The sequence below is a fragment of the Lepidochelys kempii genome, chromosome 18, assembly GCF_965140285.1.
Source record: "Lepidochelys kempii isolate rLepKem1 chromosome 18, rLepKem1.hap1, whole genome shotgun sequence".
In the NCBI taxonomy this organism is placed as follows: Eukaryota; Metazoa; Chordata; order Testudines; family Cheloniidae; genus Lepidochelys; species Lepidochelys kempii.
This window is the reverse complement of record NC_136397.1, coordinates 9,220,006-9,239,630: the sequence shown is the minus strand read 5'-3', so window position 1 is coordinate 9,239,630 and position 19,625 is coordinate 9,220,006. Positions and strand designations below refer to the sequence as shown.

At 47.4% G+C, this 19,625-nt stretch overlaps 1 protein-coding gene across 2 annotated transcripts in view; it reads right to left on the bottom strand.

Moving 5' to 3' along the window:
• Positions 1–4,306: 4,306 nt before the first annotated feature.
• The window catches only part of PAX7 (paired box 7), a 148,934-nt gene continuing 133,615 nt past the window's right edge, over positions 4,307–19,625 (bottom strand). For both annotated transcript variants that reach the window (XM_073316339.1, XM_073316341.1), the window contains exons 8-9: positions 10,218–10,464; positions 4,307–4,892 (exon numbers count right to left, since the gene is read on the bottom strand). In XM_073316339.1, the coding sequence (XP_073172440.1) occupies positions 4,777–4,892; positions 10,218–10,464 (363 nt within the window). In that variant the 3' untranslated portion in view covers positions 4,307–4,776. The remainder of the gene's footprint in view (positions 4,893–10,217; positions 10,465–19,625) is intronic.

Sequence of the window (19,625 nt, the reverse complement as noted above, 5' to 3'; positions counted from 1 at the left end):
GCTGAGCTGCAGAACGTGGTGAGATAGTGACCAGCATAGTCTTGGAATGGTGCCGGTGGGTGGGGAGATAGAGCAAATCCGTTACTTCTTTTCCCACAAGGATCATGTTCACAGGCATGGGAAAAAATCAACCTGAGAGAATGTCCATTGAATGTGTCCTTCAGTTGGTTTGTTTTATTAAGCACGGGATTTGTTGGGGTTCCCAGGTGTCCCTGCGTCCCCATGATTGGAATGTCTGCTCATGGCCTGGTCGTTTCGCTTCAAGTGACTCTGGCCAGGCGTTCTCCAGGCTCCTGTGAGTCCGATGCTTGCCAGTTGCCAAGAGCCGCAGTTCCACCCTTCCTAGCGGTTCGCCTTTAGGGCATCTCTCCCTCCGTTTTGCTTCCCCACCTCATCCCCCAAGTTTCTCTTTTTTTTTCAGCAGAACTGAGGTTGGCAATCCATAAAACAAAACAAAAAAAAACCTTTTGACTTTCATACATTAATGTACCTTAAAAAAATTAAAACACAAAAAAAACACCCCCCCCCCCACACAAAAACAAGCCCATCCCACCCCAAAGATTCTGGAATGTATTTTGAAAACACACAATATGCAAATTTCTACCGTTTGCCCCATTTTTTTTAAACTAGCACAGCACTCACTGTGTTTTTAGTATATAAAAAAACTCAACTTTCTATAAACATACAGCACATGACCAAATATCCAACTAATGTACATAAGTGCGACCTCAGGGAGAGGGTCAGAGAATAGCTATTCGCATGGGGCGTTTTTCATATTCCTCTAAGAACTCTATTTACAGCAGCAGCCAGGATGTTCGTGGACTTTCTGGTGAAGGTAACTGGTAAACAGATTTCTATAATGCTCCCTCTTTTTCAGACACTTTATCTTAGGCTCCTGCACTCTGGCTCTTAGCTTAACTGAAGTTGTCTGTTAACAACATACCCACTACTAGAACCTGCTGTATGCTGTTAAGGGCCACCTTACAGACTGGGAACTGTTGTGTGTCTCTTGCTTTTGTATATATGCGCACACAAGTACACAAGAAAACAAGGCAGAGAGAAGAGGAAGTTCTGTGGGCGGGATCAGCGGCCAACCGTTTCTCGTTACAAGCTGGGTCTTTCCTGCTGGTTGTATCGTGTAGCAGATGAGGAGAAATCAGTCTGGTCAAAAATGGCTTTAATTAGTCGAAGTATAAAATGGCTTTTAGGACTTGGGATATGATTAGAGCTTTTTGACTGGCTGTCGGTGATCACAATGCTCAGTTAGTACAGGGGACTAACATCTTCCCTCTGTACATTACATTTCCTAACAGCACCAAGACATACCAGTTTGTACATTTCTCAGGCATGACAGCCCTTCTTGGGTGCTTCTCCTCACTGAGCTGTCAATATTTTTTGCTGATTAATGCAGCTCATGGCCCACAGTAACATCCCCGTTCTATTGCCCCGGCAGTACTTACCGGTGTCTGTTCAAAACCCGCAGGTAACCGTGAGGTATTAGAGCAGGTTAAAATGGATGTTTCAGTCCCTGACCCCATGGACTATCTCATGGAAACACCCTAGCATCTGCTTTGTGTTTCCAGATGTTCCTTTGATTCTCCAGGTTAGATGTGGTTGGGGTAATAATGTTATTATATTTCTCTCCTGCTGGTAATAGCTCACCTTACCTGATCACTCTGGTTACAGTGTGTACACCCATTGTTTCATGTTCTCTGTGTATATAAAATCTCCCCACTGTATTTTCCACGGCATGCATCCGATGAAGTGAGCTGTAGCTCACGAAAGCTTATGCTCAAATAAATTGGTTAGTCTCTAAGGTGCCACAAGTCCTCCTGTTCTTTTTGCGGATACAGACTAACACGGGCTGTGACTCTGAAACATGTTATTATAGTTACTCGGAGGGACAGTCAAGCCAGAAATGGGATTCAAAAGTTGCTCTTCCTCATTTCAGATCCAAACCAAAAGCACATAACTCTCCATTTTCCTTTTCTATCACACTAGCTTTAGGCAACACCTCTTGTCTATCATATCTCAGTTTGCCAGTAACCTCTAAGAAACCAGGATTCTTGCCTTCATCAACTCCCGCTTTATATGCAGTATTTAGTCTTGGAAATGGCATTGTGAAACGCAAGAACTAGGAAGTTCTGCAATCCCAGGAAATTCTCCTGTAGTCGAGGGGAAGGTCTGGAATCACCGTTTTATTTGTTGCACAGTTGGACAAGTAAAAGGAGGGATTTGGATTCCCTGTACAAATCATTGCAGAGGATTCTGTGTGCAATTGTTAGCAACCCAGCTGCTGAACAGCAGTGTGTGTGTATAAATAAGAGAGATGAATCTTGTGTGTTAAAATGCTTCCAGGAGTTCGGAACAACAAATCCCAGTGAAGCAGTGGGCTGGACGAAAGCCATGGATGGTGTTCGATACAATACAGAGCAACACATGAAGCAAAAATTGGCTTTGGCTAAGAACTGGCAATTTGCCCATGTGGGTTGCCATGTCCACGGGAGTTGGCCACTTTGTGGTTAACAATAAAATGCTGCCAAGGGCAAGGCACCAGAAAGCCTGAAACAGCCCAGAAGATGTTGCTTCAGGTGTAAAGACAAGGACTGATGGTTTGAGGGAAATGCAAAAAGAAGAAGCTGAAGAATGCAGGGAAGAAATCCGCCCCCTCACCCACCCTTTAATCCTCTGTCCCTGGGAGGCAGAAAGTAGGTCCCCCCACATCTCTCAACTCCACTGAAGATACGTCCAATATAGACACCAGAAAGTTGTATCTGACTGACCCAGCGTGCAGCATCTGCTGCCAATCCACTGAATGTTGGACCTTACAAATTAGTCACTGGCTGGCACAAGATCATTTAAAGGAAAGGAACAGGATGGGTTGTTTCAATGGCAACTTTCCTCATCCTCTTCAGGGTGATGAGTAAACAGAAGTGTGTTCTTGTAGGTGAGTCATTTAAATGCAGTCAGAGAGTGAAGAAAGTCTAAATGTTTAGGGACCTGCTACAGCATTTTATCAGGGGGAGTGAAGATTGTTACCACACCATATAAATAAATTGTATAAACCCCACGTGGTTCGTGATTCAGATATAACTTGTTATTCCCAATTGGGTTTATCTGAACATTGAGCTGAGCAGGATCATGGGTTGGTACAGAGGAAAGAGTGCTGTATGCTACAGAAAAGAGGGAGGCAAATCTGAACAAGAACAAAATCTGAGGCCTAGAGAGAAAGCACCTCCAAAATAAACAACACAGAAATATGAAGAGAAGACCAAGGGATCAACCTGTCCGGTAAAGGACCAGAGGATGGTGAAAATGACGAGTTACTTAAGGTAAGAGACAAGTACTTATCCTGGTAGGTTGGGAAATAAAGAGTTGTGTGCATAAGGGCACAAGAGTTTTTCCTCTTTCGTCCAGTACAGCACAAACAGGTGCATTATGTGGGTTTATGCCTCCCTCTCTCTGTGGCCAGTTGGAGACAGACTGTCGTGGTCAGACCATTCCTACAGCCCTCTGTCTCCCCAGCGCATGATGCACACTCCAGTTTTGTGTGGCACTCTGCCTTAACTAATGCACTCCCTCCATCCCAGCAACTAACTGGTCCCTCAGGCCTTCGCTTGGCGGGAGACATCCCTGAAAGGTGCCTTCAGAAAGAATCTCATTTCATTTCAATCATTTTTCTAGCAGCGGAAGAACCCAGTTCTGAAAGCTGAAGTATCTCCAGCTAGGCCAGACCCAGGCTCGCTACAGCACCCATTGGGCAGTGCATCTCCCTCGCCGACATACACAGCCACTCTCCCTCACTGCCAGGATCGAACTCGCTGAGTGAAAGAAAGAAGGTCCTTGTTCAGTTCTCACTCTGCCCAGTCAGACACCACCTGGCCCAAACACTGTCCACGCCAGCCCTCCACATGCACATATGCCAACATTTCCTACTGAATCTCCTGCTGCTATTGGATGCAAGTGGTTTTCAGCCAGCCCCACACCATCCTGTCAGGATCTAGTTGGTCCCTAAGAGGAAAAGTGAGCGTTGCTCATACCTGCCCCCAAATTCTCATAACCCCGCTCAACAATTTACATTTATGCTTTCCAGAGGTCCCAGGTTGGAGCATTTATAGCATCCATCGAATCCCACCCATGTGGAGCAACATCCCTGCCTACTTTCCCCTTGCTACGGGATCCTATCAGCAGCGTGGGGGGTGGGACAGGTTTGCTGTAACTTTCATTTGTTTTTTAAACACCTTCTTATATTTGGTCCAAAGGTCTTTTGGTCCCGAATGACATCACCCTTAGTGATCAGCTTGGTTACTCCTTCTATACAACGTCCACCAAGTTACTACAATAAAAAAGAAGGGGGAAAAATAAAAATATATATTTTACAATGGAAAAAGAAATTCAGCGTTGACTGTGCCAACGACCGAGATCAATGGAAAGTCATTAAGTGTGGGCAGCATGCCAAGCTGACCAGGTGGGCTGGAGGGAGGGCATGAACATTAGGATTAATAAATGTATCCAACCCATTGTCTCTGGCCACAGAAGGAGTCACGGTTAAAGAGGCTGGGTTGGCGTCTTAGAAGAGTGCTTGGTAAGGAACTGGATACATGGAGAGCCTTCCCCCCTCTTTTCCATCTCCTTCACAGCTTGCGTTGGTGCAGAGTGGTGGGGATTTGGAAAGGAGCGGGGTCTGGGCAGAGGTGGAACCCTGGAAGGCTGCTGGTGGTGTTTTCTCCGGTGGTACCAGGTTGCTGGAGTGGGTTGTTGGCACAGATGGACTCTTCAGTAAGCCTGGCCTGTCTCTACTGGTAGGAGGCCCAGCACAGCTGAATGTTCTCCCAGCTTCATCCTGCGCTGTGTAGACAGGCTGACATTCTTGGCCAAATAGTCGACAGCAGCTGTGGGGGAAAAGGGAGTGGAAAAAAAACACAGCATGAGGATTGGGATTTGGGGGGCATGAGGCATTTTAGGTCCATTTAAAAGAGGATAATAAACAAGCCCTGCCACAAGGGGAATCACTAACAGACAGGCCCAGCCATGGCGGGAGTTGCAGACACATGAGCCCAGCCATAGGGGGGAGTCACAGACCCATGCCCCACCATGGGGAGCAGTCACAGACAGACAGGCCCTGCCACAAGGGGGAGTCACAGACACATGGGCATCACCACAGATAGAGTTGGAGATGTGCATGCCCTGCTGTGGAGAAGGCGGCATCACAGACACAAAGGGGTCCTCTGTGGTGGTTGGGGGAGAGAGACAGACCCCGCCACTAGGTTAGTTACAGATGGACCCGGCCACTGAGGGAGTCACAGACAGGTGGGCCGTGCCGCGGTGGGCAGTCACTGACAGACAGGCCCTGTCGCAGAGAGAGTTGCAGACAGGCTGGCCCCACCATGGGAGGGGAGTCACAGACAGATAGACCCAGGCCCTGCTAGAGCAGCCTGACAGAAGAGGAGGCCCTGCTGGAGCTAAATGCAGTGATTGCCTTCACAGAATTTTGCACACGTTGCTACAGATGTACTCATCTTCCCCAAACCTAGTGAAAATGTCTGGAAAAAACACAAGAATTCCCCATCCCCCATAGACAATGGAATCTCCTGGGGAGCTGCCTAAGGATGAAGGTTGAAGAGGACAACAGCTGGTAAGAGCGCTGGGTGAGCGCAGAGATCTCCATGCTCAACTCCCTGTGTTCCCTCACAGCCACAGAGCCCACCACTGATCTGAGTTACGCTGGTGTAAATTATTTCACTAGTTTCAATGGCGCTAGCCCAGTGTGAGTGAGATTAGAATCTGACCCAGACACCGTATGTTGATACATCTCTGATAGTTTCATTCCTCGCCTCCTTCCTCCCGTTCTGGGAGAAGCCTCTGTTGATCATCATCATGGAAGACACATTGGCAACTCCCGAGGTGATCTGTGGACTCCATATCCCAAGTTGTGACCAAGTTCCAGCTCAACAGACCGCCCCATGGACTGAAGGGGAAGAGGGACAGGGCAGGATGGTGACACCGCTCATTAGCAGACCTTCAGTCAAAAGTCTCTCCCTCTCACTAGCTATAATGTCTCAAATTAGATTAATAAGGAGCTGGCAGGAGACGTACCATCGGTGCCAATGAGTAAACAAATTTCAGCCATCAACATCTTGTCAGATGCCTGCCCCAAAGGGGGTCCCTTCCAGACACAAATTCTTATTAGACTTGTCATATCTATTAGAATTCCTTTCACGCTTCTGCATTCCATCACCGGCATCATTAGCATGGCTCCGGCCTCTGGGAACTGTAAGGACCACATTAATCTGGCACCCCTGCTCCCCACCGGCTGGGACAGAACATGCTGTGTATTGCCTCTGTGTATGAGTGTTCATGGCTTGGGACACGTGAGCGGCAAATGGACTCAGGCACAGGATAAAGTTACATTGAGGTGTGAAGGGCAGCATGAGGCCTGTTAGGGAGTTCAGCCCCTGAGGTGGCCCACCTGCACTGGAGTCTGATGGGACCACAAGACTGGGAAATGGGGGGTGGATTGGGGTGCGCAGAAGATCCCGGAAGAATGAGATTCCCTTGTCCCTAGTTTGCTTGGTCCTAAGGCTTAGCCCTGTATCTTTGTGCTGTGGTGCATGTGTGTTAGGTGACTGTTTACATGTGAGATGGGCTAGTAGACCACATTCATTCCTGACACATGGCCAAATTGCCCACACAATTAAGAGTGCTGTGTGTGTGCGTGGGTGTGTGTGCGTGCGTGTGTTTGTGTCTATGCCTGTGCTGGTTCTGTGCATCCATCCTTATGTATATCCCCACACACGTGCTGACATTTGTGCAAGGCACGGACTCCGACACGTACTTGCGGAGGGAGGAAAAGCAAGGCCAGCTGGGAACGTTAATTCTCCTGGGGAATTAGTACGTTCTGAAGGTTGGTCAGAAGTTGCTCTCCCTGTTTTGGTCATCACTTAGGGATAGAAATGTGGTGGTATTATTATTAAAAACCAGCCAACCAACTAACCAAAGCCACCCATCCGTCTCTTTCTGCGCCTCTGGGAAGGGTTCATGGGAAGTGGGTCATTCCCTGCCAGAAATCAGAGTTGGTTTAATACAGAGTGGAAATCAAAACAAAAAGAAATGCACAGGAGTGTGTGCGAGCGGGTGTGTGTGTGTATATGCCTGGTGCTGACTACCCACAGTTCTCATTGACTATACCAGGTACTGCATGTGCTCAGCATCTCTTAGATAGACAGATAGATCATGTTCTCTCTGGACCTGATCCAAACCCTATTGAAGTCAATGGGCTTTTGAGCAGGCTCTGTACAGGGCATCATATATATATATAGGGATTTTGCAGCTTCAGATGCCTCTGATTTTAACACACATAATGTTGGTTTGTGGCCACAGTTGCCATCCAGCACCCAATTGAAAGGCAGGAGTATTACACAGGGAACAGTTGGGCTTCACTGGCTCATCTGACTGAGAGTGAATCCAGTTCCCAGCAATGGGAAGAAGTGGTGGAGGTTGTCTGTGTGTGTGTGCGTGTGTTAAAAGCTTCTCACCCTACCTTCACCTCGGCAACAGGAAGGGACCCTTTGTGGCTGGCTACCTGAATGTCTCTGGGGAGCGCGGCACATCTGGTCTAACTCTGTCAATCGTACGAGATTTGCTGCTGGGCACAGAATGTTTGGGAGACCGGGTTCTGATTGAAATAAACCGGAAAACGTTCCCACTGCAAACCACGCCCGGTGGATTGAACCGTAAGCTCAAAACCAGACTTTGAAATTGGATGAAAGTCTAAACACTCTGCAGAAAAGAGGGAGACACGAGACAGAAACAAAAAAGGGGAGACAAATAAAAGAATATCAAGGGATTTGAGCGGATGGTTTCATAAACACAGAGAGCCCCGAATAAGAATCCCTGCAGCAAAACAAGACAAGCATTTCTTTCTCTTTTCTCCTGCTTTTTGATCTTTTGCTTGTCTTTTCTCAACTCCTTCTTTTTATTTTAAAATTTTATCCCCCCCCTTTTTTTTTACACACATGGGGTGTGACTAACGTCCTGCCCGAAGGGACCTTTATTGGAAATACATGGTATTGGAATTTGTTTAAGATTTTTATCAATAGCACGTGTGTCCAGCCTTGCATCCAGAAGTGAGGGGAAGGTCAAGGGGTCGCAGATCAAGCTCCCTAAAAACAAAAAGAGGAGGGGCGAGGGGGAAGCAGCTATTGATCCTGTCTGCCGCCACAGCCGGTTCTCATTTAGCCATAGAAGTTAAAGACATTAAAGAGCTGTGACGGAGAGGGGAATAAAAAGCCATGGCCGAATGGAAGGAAAGGTCACCGAGGACAAGCCATGGGCATGCGGGAGAGCTAAGGGAGGAAGAGGATGCACCTTTAACCCATTGCGGGTCACTCTCTCACAACACACACTTATTATTAGTTTAACACCGGCAGGTGAGCCCTCTGCCAGGGTCTCTAGCGTTTTTGTGACCCAGCCATTCTAGAGGTGAAACTGACCCTCCCAACCGCTGTCTTTTGGGCCTGATCCATAGCCCATGGAAAGTTTCCACTTGATTTCAGTGAGCCTTGGCTGAGGTGGCAGACCCTTGGCACCAGCCTCGCCTCAGAGGCAAGTGAGGATGCTCAGAATGCCTTACACAGATTTTGTTGCCAAGGTGAGCCATTCCCCGAGCCCTCAAATGTTGGGGGCTCAAATAAGTCACAGAGGGGTTCAGTTCCAGATCTAAATTTCACAAAAGTTTGACTGTGTTCACACCCAGGATTCTGACTCTGGCCTATCTCTAAGTTTCCTAGAACCAAACCTGGCTGACAAGGTTTTGCCAAATAATCAATCCCCAGTGTTGCCCAGTGAGAGTCACAGATTCCCATACAAAACCTTCTCGAGAGGCTGGCACCCCTCTGCTCCGTACACACCCCCCCCCCACACCCCCTTTAAGCATTTTTCTTGACTGAAGCAACAAGTGAGATTTGATGGACCAGGCCTGCCATGGTCACAAGGGAAATGGTGGGCTGGAGGCATAAAAGACCCAGGGGCTGTGAGACACTAAGGTTTGGAACTGGCACCAGGCTTGGAAGGGACACTTCAATTCCACCCGTGCTGGGACTCCTGGATATGATGTCGCCTGTGAAACACACACGTGCCTGGCAATTTCCCCCTGTCAGCATGGATTTCAAAAGCACACACGTGCCTGGCAATTTCCCCGTCAGCATGAATTTTAACATGAGAAGCCCTTTTCCACAGTCAGCAATTTCTGAATGTTGGGAAAGTCATGTTACCTCCATTCATCCAACCCCCCATCCCCATCCTTGAGGTCAAATGGAGGCAATAGCAACAATAATTACTATGCAAATTTGGAAGGGGGTGGCTGCATTCAAAGCACCCGAAAGTCCAGAACCTACCTGCACAACTGTACCTGCTGACATGGCGTGTAACTCCTAACGAAAAGGCTAGAGAAACTCTCTCTCTCTTTCGTTTTTGTTTCTTTGCTGCTTGGATTCTGTTCCCAATAGGGCTGCATGTGTAGTAGCAGAGTGGCCATGTATCCCACCTCCGTGTGTTTGGCATGAGTCTCCTCTGGCTGAGGAAGCCCCAGAGCTGAGAGGGTTTGTCACCTTAAGCATCTATCTTAAAGAGGTGGTGGGGGTGTTGGCAGCTGGGTCAGAACGGAGTGACGGGGACTGTGAATTGTTTGAATGGGATGGTTTTGGCCGCTGAGGATCTGTGGTGTGCATCAAATGTGGTTTTCTAATGACGGACTCACGCTGTGCTGATATCCGCCCTATATTTTTATTGACAGGTTGGGTTGGTGCAGCTGAGCTCAGTCCCTTGGCTAGTGATGTCATGTTAGGCATGTCTAACTCTCCTGGGACAGAAGCAGGGTCACCAGGATGTAGGGTCTTTGAGGGAGCAGAAGTAGGAGATGGGGAAGCAGAGGGATCCTGGAGGTACCCCTCCTTCCCTTACAATATAAATATTTCTATTCAATATCTTTCATTCAGACTTTTCCAATAGATGGCAAGTGAGTGGGGGACCCTGTACAGAGCACGGAGAGAGCGGGATGGTGTCTGTTTGATTAGTCCCTAAAGAATGATTCTCTGTACAAACATCCATGGGAATCCAAGCCAACACCCCATCTGACTGCTGGTTCCTCTACCCCAACTCCCCGCCCCCACCTAACTCTGCTTAAGTCCAGCCGACTTTCTGGTGGGATCGATACTCACTTTGTCCGTACTGTCCGTACTGGTAGCTGGCCACGGGGTCCACGCTATAACCAGTGGTGCTGTAGGTGGGAGGGCAGTAGGACTGCGAGGTGGGGAGGCTGTCAACAGACTTGATGGAGTCGCTCCGCTGGCTGCAGCTGGCAGAGATGGAGTTGGTGGTGTCCAAACCACCGTGGAGGGGAGAGATGGAGAAATCAGCCTGGGGCTGTGGTGGAACGCCGCTCGGGTTGCTTAGGATGCTCATCACCTGGGGAAGCAAAAGGGGAAAGCGTTGTTGATGGGCACATGAAGACAGCACGCTTAGATCCAGCAGGATCTGCCTCCAGGTGGTCTTGTGACAGCCGATATCTATGGTGGCTTTTAAGTCAGTTTACATTTGCCAAACGGTGCCAGATTGAAGACCCTGGAGAATAAAGTCAAATAAAGATAGAATAAAAGTCATGAGATTTCTGCCATCTTGGGCTCCTGTCGGAACCAGATCTGAATAGTAACCTCCCGGTTTCGGATCCAACCCGGAAGAGCAGGCTTTGATCTGGGGATTTGAACTCGCCCACCCCCTATCCAAAAGCACAGGTAAAGGAAAGGGGATTAAATTGCTGGTAGAAGCTCAGCCCATCTCAGGATTATCCTTGGCTGTAAAATGTAATTAAGGCTGCACCTAAACTATCTTACCACTTTGGGACTGTAAGCACAGTTGGTTCATTTTGCAGAGAAAATGCCTGTTAGAAGAGAGGTGTTTGGAAGGCAAACAGGAGCAGGATGGAGCGAGTCAGTTTGCTTATAGGGATAGGAACCGGGGCCCTGATCCTACAAACCCTTGAGCACCTGCTTAACTTTACTACCACACGCAGCCCTATTGAAATCAGTGAGGTTCCTCGTGGTTGTCAAGTGTGTAAGTGTTTGCAGGCCGGGAGCCCTGACCAGGAGCTGAGGGGAGGAGAGGCGCCTTTGACGCAGCTGGGCTGATCTCGTCACCTGTCACTGGGTAAGTGCAGGCTTGCGGCATTTGTGCTGGCTGCTCGCTCGGGGATGGGCAGCGGTCACCTTGGGAGCCAGTGTGGAGCTCGAAAGCAGAAATGTTCAAAATCTCCACATTTAGCATAACCTTATTGACATCAATTAAAGTGGCAAATTGAAAATATTTGCAGCCCAGCAAGAGGCAGAACGAGCCCTTTATCCCCTGCCGGTGGCCTGGGGAGCTATTGTGCAGAGGCTTCATTCTTCGGAATGACACAAGGGGGGATTCCATAGAACAGCTATTTCCCTCTCTACTCAACCCCATCGCCTTCCTCCCCTCCCTGCCCTTGCTAAGTCAGGAGTTTATCCTGAATGATGGGGGGGGGGGGAGGGGGCGGATTGACATTTGCTTTTTCACCCTCCCCCTCCCCTGGAAGGACTCAGGAGTCCAGCAAAGACCTTTTCCCTGGACGCAGCGTCACCTCCCGACTCGGGCAGGCTGAGTCCCTTCGCGGGGATTTGTCTCAGCGTTGGATTCACAGATCAGCAATGGCTGGAACCCTGAGGAGAAGAAGGTGATGGGGGATTGGAGTGGGTGTCAGCCTATCAGCTGGAAAATCAGTATAACCCCTACCCGGGGGTCTACTGGGCTGGGGGGTTCAGAGTTCCTCCTCTTCCTTGCACATTATTTCAGCCCCAGGCTGTGTGAGCCAGGGCATCACAAAGCCAGCAGCAGTAAGTGCTACATATCCTAAAGCCCTGTACATACTATATGGAGCTGTCCACACTTTAGCTATATGTATCATCAAGAACTTCATTGCCTTTTCCCACAACATTTTTGGAAAGGGATGTAAACCCTCCTGCATCATGGTTTATGCCAGCCTGTAGCTGCTGGGGATTAGCAGGGAAATTTCTCTGAGAGCAGGTTATCCTATAACACTACTGCAGGGTTTCTTGTATCTTTCTCTGAACAAGCTGGTATTGGGGACAGGTTGCTGGACTAGACAGATCGCTGGTCGAACCCAGAATTGCAATTCCTATATTTTTAGGCCTCTGGCTCCAGATGCATACTGCCTCCTTTGATTCCAGGTACAATACAGATAAGGGGGCTCTTCACCCTGGGATCCCAGGGGTTTCTATCATCTTTGCCCCAACGTGAATAGCACAGGGTCCTAACTTCCCCCAGAACTCTAACAGTCTCTGGGAGCTCAGCTGATTTCAGATGACAGGATGGACTAATGCAGTGGTGTCAAACTTCTGTGGTGGAAAGGGCCAAAATCCACTTTAAGTCCTGGACCGGATGCCCAATGGGATCAATCTGGCTTTTAAATGCTAACTAAACTTTTAATTACTATTGGATCCCTCAGTAGAAAAATAAGTGTCCCTTTGGGCCACTACTATTTCTGCCCTTCACTTCTCTTCTTTCCCCACCTCCTTTCGCCCCTTCTTCCTTGTCTTTTTGCGTCTCCTCTGCTCTTCCCTCTATGTTCCCTTACAGCAACACCTGTTTCCAACCTCCTGGGGTTTTTCTCCTACCCCCTTCCACATTCCAGCTGCTGAAATGATCAGCTATGCAATAGTTCATCTTGACGTTTAAGTGCGATCATTTGAGTTTGACATTCTAATGAGATTTATAGGGACTGGGGATTTTACACCTCTCTGAGCCATTGTTTCAGGCTCTCTGAAGACTCAGGAAGGCAACACTGCATTGGTTTTCCTTCCGTTCATATCTGGAAGTGTTCTTCACCGTCACGAGGGTCAAAGAAACTTGCTTTTTCCCTTTAAATAGATGCTGAGATTCTGCTTTAAGTGGAATCTGAATAGGACACGCAAGTCACACAAATGCATCAGGCAGCCTGGATCAGACTGGCTGACTGTCTGTTTGACACCCCTGGTCTAGTGTAACCTGATTTCATATGGTACAGCAGGAGCTTCATGACTAGGAGAATTGGCTCAGAAGGAACTGATCATCAATGAGGCAAGTGGCTTGGCTATTTATTATTATACATACATCTAGGGCACCTGTCCCAGGCATATGTGGGGCCAGACTGAGATATTAAATTCAATTCATGACTAGGAGCAGGTGCACAAATGGCTGTTGTTAATTATTTTTGGAAAGCCATAGCTCGGCTAACTGAAGGCGAGGATATCGCCTCCTCTCTCCTCCTACACTCCTTAGTGAGCTGTCCACTGCTTGTAGTGCTGTGCAAGTGAAGATTTGGTCATAGTACAAATTCAGAGATGCTGCAAGTAGAAATCATGTGGAACTGGGTGGTTTTCTTTCACTTTGAGTTTGAGGGATTCTATGAGCTTTCAAAAACGTAAGGTGAAACTCGGGCTGACCCTCGCTTGCACTCTGGCAGTGTAAAAGGGCCTCAAAGTGGGTGCCAGTTACAACTACACTCACTTTCAGGCACACTGACAAGATGGAGTGAGGTGAAGTGGTCTTAGTGTAAACAAGTCTCAGGCCCACATTATCCCAACCTGTGAGAGCTGAAACTGGAGAAAAGCCTGCCTGAATCTCTGCAAAAAACAACAGCCGAGTTTCATGCAGCTGAAGACAAGACTCCTGCGCTCTGTTCCCAGCTCTGCTCCTGACTCTCTGTGACACCGTGGGAAAGCCACTTAACTTCTCTAAAGTTTCCTCATTGCAAAATGGGATTGATACTATCTCACAAGGGTGTCGAGATCCTGAATTAATACATGCCTGTAAAGAGCTCTGAGATCCTAGGACATGAGATGCTATGGTACAGATGTGCAATTACTGTTATTATATTAGAAGCCAAAAGGGTCCCAGAATATCAGCACCCAGAGGAGCCAGCAGCATAATTCTGAAGCTCTGTGCCCTGAACCATGATGTGGATTCTTGTTCTAGATCCCTGGTACTCTTAGGCAAAGAACATCAGCTAAGAAGACAGCAGTGTATTCCAGATGAATGCTCCCACATGGCTCTAAGGGAAGAAGGGTGGTGGCGTGTTTCAGGTAGTGGACTGTGTCACAGAGTCACTGTGTGAGCTTGGACAGGTCTCTCAAACACTCTGTTCCATGGTTCCCCAACTGTGAAATGCTTTTTTGGTCTGTCTTGTCTATTTAGCCTCTGAGCTTTTTGGGGCAGGGATTGTCTCGTCCTATGTGTTTGTACAACCCTAGTACATTGGGGAGCCTTATCGCTAGATGCTATTGTATCAAAAATAACAAGAGGTGGACCCTGGATTCTTCCACCCCAGCTGACATCAGCCACCCAGTGTTGAACACCCTCCACAAGAGGGGGTGAAGAAGAGGCCTCCAGCTTGGGGGCAGGCTAGCACTGTCTGGCATTTCACGCCGACTGGTGCAACTCATTTTCCAGCAACCTTTTGAACTTGGGGAAGTGGAGGGCAGATGGAGTAATCCCCTCCTTAAGAATGCAAAGTCCTTTTACCTTTCCTTTTCTGACCTTGCTTTCCTATAATTTATTACTTCTTGGTGCATTACCATCACTAACTAAAAATCAATACCCACTCCACATCTGTAAGGTTTTATCTGGAGGGAAATCTGTTACCTGTCAATCATGGCAATGGACAGCTTTGCCTTCCCCTCCCTTTTGTCAATCCCCCCCCCAATCTCCTTTTCCTTTGCTGCTGCCCCAAATCAGTCACAGGCTTGGTGTGAGCTTGCACTTAAGGGTAAGTCAATAATGGCCATGGTGCTATGAGGCTTTGGCCTAATTTCCACCCTTTTAGGAGACTGCTTGTCATGGGGGAAAGGAGGATCTCAGTGTGTCGGGGTGGAGGGGCGCTGAGGATAAGGTAAAATGGAGCCTCCTGGATGAAATAATAGGAACCTCCTTTCCTGCCACTGCCCCCGCATCGTCTCTGCGGTCCCCCAGTTCCCCCCCGCCCCCCCCCGGGACGTTTCATCACTCTCTCCTGTACTTTAAAAGAAGGGGAGTTTAAAAAATGTAATTAATTCCCTCCATTTCTGAGCTGGCCCTCAGGGCCTCTGGCCGTGGAAACTGTAGCAGGGGAAATGTGCACCCTTTATGATAAACGAATGCGGCTTTGGAAAGTGAAGTGCAATTAGGAGCCTCAATCTCTGCAATCAGGGCTCCAGATTTTGAGGTTTGGAGGTTGTGTGGGTAGGTATGCGGGGGTTTTGTGTGTTGTGGGGGAGGAGTTTGAGAGGCAGCGAAGTGATGGGGCGATATTTTTTTATATACAAAAGGGAGCGGGGTGAGGTGGGGGGGAAGAGGGGAGAGAATATTATGTAAGTTTCATGATCTGTAGAAATGTGAAGAAAGACAAGCCCCAAATATCCCCTCCATACAGTTAACTCTAGAGACCCCTGCAGCATCCCGAGGCTGGAGTTGCTGCTTTTGGCCCTGTCTTGTTTTCACTGATATTCTCCCCCTCACTCCAGCTGCTCATTGCCAGGATGGGGAAGGGCCAGGTTAGTCCTTGCCCACTTCGCTCGGTGTGGAAAGGGAGTACAAACTTAGGGTGCTCCCACCCTGTGAACCTTGAGTCAAATCCCCGTCTGCTTCCTTCCCAACACACAAATGCCTTTATGCCAACTCAACACACATAATACCCGACACAGCTTCTAAGGAGCTAGAAAATGGGTCAGAGAAGGACAATGTGGGAATCTTTCAATCTGTCAGCTGCACAATGATTGATCTTTCTTTTGGGAGGCAGTACATTGGGGTGCACCTCCACAAACATGAAAACAAACAGGATCAGGTCATCCACTATCCCTTGCTCTGGAGAGGAGACAGGCTGCAATGAATATGAAGGGGACTCCTCATTGAGGCTGCTGGACACAGACAGAGTCTGTGGTTCTCTCTAGTTCTTAGATTGAACTAACAGCCTGTGCTGGCTAGTGTCATTACACAGGGTCTGGGGAAAGCAGCCATGAAAGGGACTGCAGATATCCCACAGGCAATCACTCCATCTAGTTCTGCACTTTGTTTCTGGCAATGGCCAGTGTGACACTGGCGGACTCATGCCAAAGCCCCAGGCCAATTCACTTGTGAATTAGTATAGATCAAAGCGATTGTTAAATGTATCAGAGTGTATTTGGTGTTTAAACTTCATGAAAAACAATGGGATGTTACTAACATTGTTTTCGCGTATCTGCATCCTGTTATAATGTAGTAGCAAACATTTACATTGGGTAGATCCCTGTAACAAAATAACCCGTCAAAGGAGAAAGAAGCCTTGTAGAATGCTAATGAAGAACGCTAACAGAAAAGAGCTCATTTCAAAGCGAGTGGTCACTGTGTGTGATGACTGGAGGTCAAAGACTGAAAATGCATTCCTCACTCTATGTCATCAAAGGAAAAGCCCACGTGGGTAGTGACCCTGTCAGCGTGTTTTCTGTGAGAAGATGCTAGATGCATGGATTCAAGGAAAGATCCTTCATCTCTGAACTGTTTGGACTCTTATAGGGAAGTGTACCAGATGCAACGCAGAGATCCCCTGAGAGAACCTGGGTACCCAGAAAAGACTTTTGGGAGACTGTTTATTTTGTTTATTACATCACTATCACCATTTGGAGTTACAAACCATGACTCAGCCATGCATTTATTTTACCTGCTTTAACCTCTCAATAACTCTCATTTCCTTTTCTTAACTAATAAACCTTCAGATAGTTTACTATAGAATTGGCTGCCAGTGTTGTCTTTGGTGTAAGATCTGGAGTACTAATTGATCTGGGGGAAATGACTGGTCTCTTGGGGCTGGGAGCAACCTGAAGTGGTGTGATTTTTGGTTTGAGTGACCTTTTATCACAAAATCCAGTTTGTCTGGGTAGCAAGATAGGGTGGAGAATCTAAGGGGACTATCTGTGACTTCATTATAAGACCAGTATTGTGATCCAGGAGTTCTCATTTGTTTCTGGCTAATTATAGAACATACCACCAGTTTGGGGTGTCTGCCCTGTTTTTTGACAGTCTGCTCTGAAGTAGGCACTCACAGTCGTGAGCCACTCCAGACAGCGTGACCGCCCACATATGATATGGCAGAACAAGGCAAGAAATTCCTCCCACAATGCACCTGACCAGTGGGGGAGAAAGGGGCTAACATCAGTTCCTCTCTGACCCCAGAAGATAATCAGTTTATACCCTGAAGCATGAGATTCAATTGCCCCATCATAGTCTGACGTTGCCTCGCTACAAACTTGAATGATAGTCAGAAAATTATACAGCCTCCTTCAAAAATCTCTCCATTGTGAAAATGATATCCATGGTGTGCAGGGAGGGTCAAAGCAGGTGGCTGGGTGCCAGCAGTTCTGGATTCTGTTTCCAGGTCTGCCACGGACTCACTGTATGACCTTGCCCAAGCTATGTGGGAGAGGTAGTGTGAGCTAATGGTTAAAACACAGGCTTGGAAGCCAGGAGACTTGGCTTCTATTCCCAATTCTCTCATTGGTTCACTATGTCATGCTTGGGCAAGTCACTTAACTTCTCTTTGCCGCTTACAATGGAGGATAATAACAGATCCAGGGATGAAATTTGCTGTGTCAATGCACATTATTGTTGTTATTGCAAAGGTGGGACCCCTATGGGCAGCTCTGCGGCCCCTGCTCTCCCTGAAGCGCGGTGCCCTGGTTTGTACCATTACTTCCAGAAGAACAAACACCAGAATGTGGCACTGGGCGGAAAAACAATTAAGGGCTAGGATTGCCAACTCACTGCTGCTACAATGCCTCTCCCAGGCACAGAGACATCTGGAAACAACTTGTGTACGTTCAAATGGTTACACCAAAGAGCAGCGGGTCAGTATGTAAGGAGGAGAGTACTCGCTGCAAGGAGAGACAGCTACCAGGGAGAAGGAAGTCTCCTCATTCATCACAAGGTGGCTGATCATATCCCATCCATGAATCTTGTACTTAGTCAGCAGACTTCCTTCATGTTTAAGTGTGAGGTTTCCAATAAGCAGATTGCTAGACTGATGTAATGTGAAGGCTAGACAGGTGTGACACCAAGACTAGATGAGCAAGATATGGCCACCAGGTCAACCCCGAGGAAAATGGCTATCAGAACTAGAGAGAAAAGATACCGGTGGTGCTGGGTTTGAATAACCAATGGCAGAAAATTGCACCCTATGATCATTCCCTAAAGAGCGGATAAAGTAAATCCTTATTGGTGGTGGGCATAGATGTGGTCATTTTTTTGATACCCAGGGGAAGGGGAGCAGGGAAGGTTGATATAATTTTAGGTGCATTTATAGAGGCATCACATCATGTAGCAGGATGGTGACATTGCATTTACTTCTGGACCCCTCATTACCAGAAAGATATGAACAAATTGTAAGGAGTTCAGAGAAGAGCAGCAAAAAATGATCAGGAGGCTGGATGGATTGGCTCTGGAGGAAAGGAGAACAGAGCTTAAGGCTAATAGTTTCTCAAGTGATTCTGAGTGTCTCCGTTGTCGGGTGTCCATCTTCAGACACCTTAAGGCATCCAAAATCCATGGCTACTTTAGAAAATGTTGGCCTCAATATGCATAGCTTGGCTAAATTGTGAATAAAGGAAGGCCATAACATTCTACAAATATTTGGAGTGCAAACTCCAACGAAGCAGAAATCTTACACAGTGTTGTACGAGAGAGTGTAACTTGGAGTAATGGGAAGACATTCAAAAAGGGAAACTTTAAGAAGAACATCCTGCCAGGGAGATGTATTTATTGGGCAGTGGAATTGTCTACTAAAGGATGAAGCGGAAAGCCCCTCACTTGGGAAAGAGGGGAAATGCTATCACTTGGAACATTTAAAACTAGGTTGGACAAAACACTAGAAGATTCCCTCTAAGGAAAAATCCAACTTTGACTTCTGTGGTGACACCTGTAAATCTCTTCCCTTTAGTTTCACTTATCTCAGCATTTGCAAAGATTGCTGAAAGAGGAAAAGGTTGACAGAGCCCTAGATGTGTTCTTGGAAACATGTCAGTTCCTCCAGACCCACTACCTGCATGGAGCAGGTTCTTCCTCTGTTCTGAATTCCAATACAAGGAGCTGATCCACACCATCAGTACAGGTGACTCAGTTCCCGCATTTGGAAATTCATTCTCTACTCCCCAAGTCATTTCAGAGATGGTTTATTTGTACCTAACTTAATATTTCCCATTTCTACTTTGAGACCCTCTCACCTCATCTCACCCCTCTCACCTACTGAATAAGCCCTAATCTTTCTTCATATCAATACCTTTTTAATATCTTAGTGTCATAGGGCCAAAAGTATAACTGGGTTCAAAAAATCACTCAATGATTACCCTGTTCTGTTCATTCCCTCCGAAGCATCTGTCATTGGCCACTTTTGGAAGCCAGGATACTGGGCTAGATGGACCATTGGTCTGACTCAGTATGGCCACTCTTATAGGTAGAACAGATTATTTTAAACCTACATTAAACAGTAGCAGAAGGGAAATGTTACTGTAGGACCGATGAAAGACTTGGGAGGAGATAAATAAAGTTAT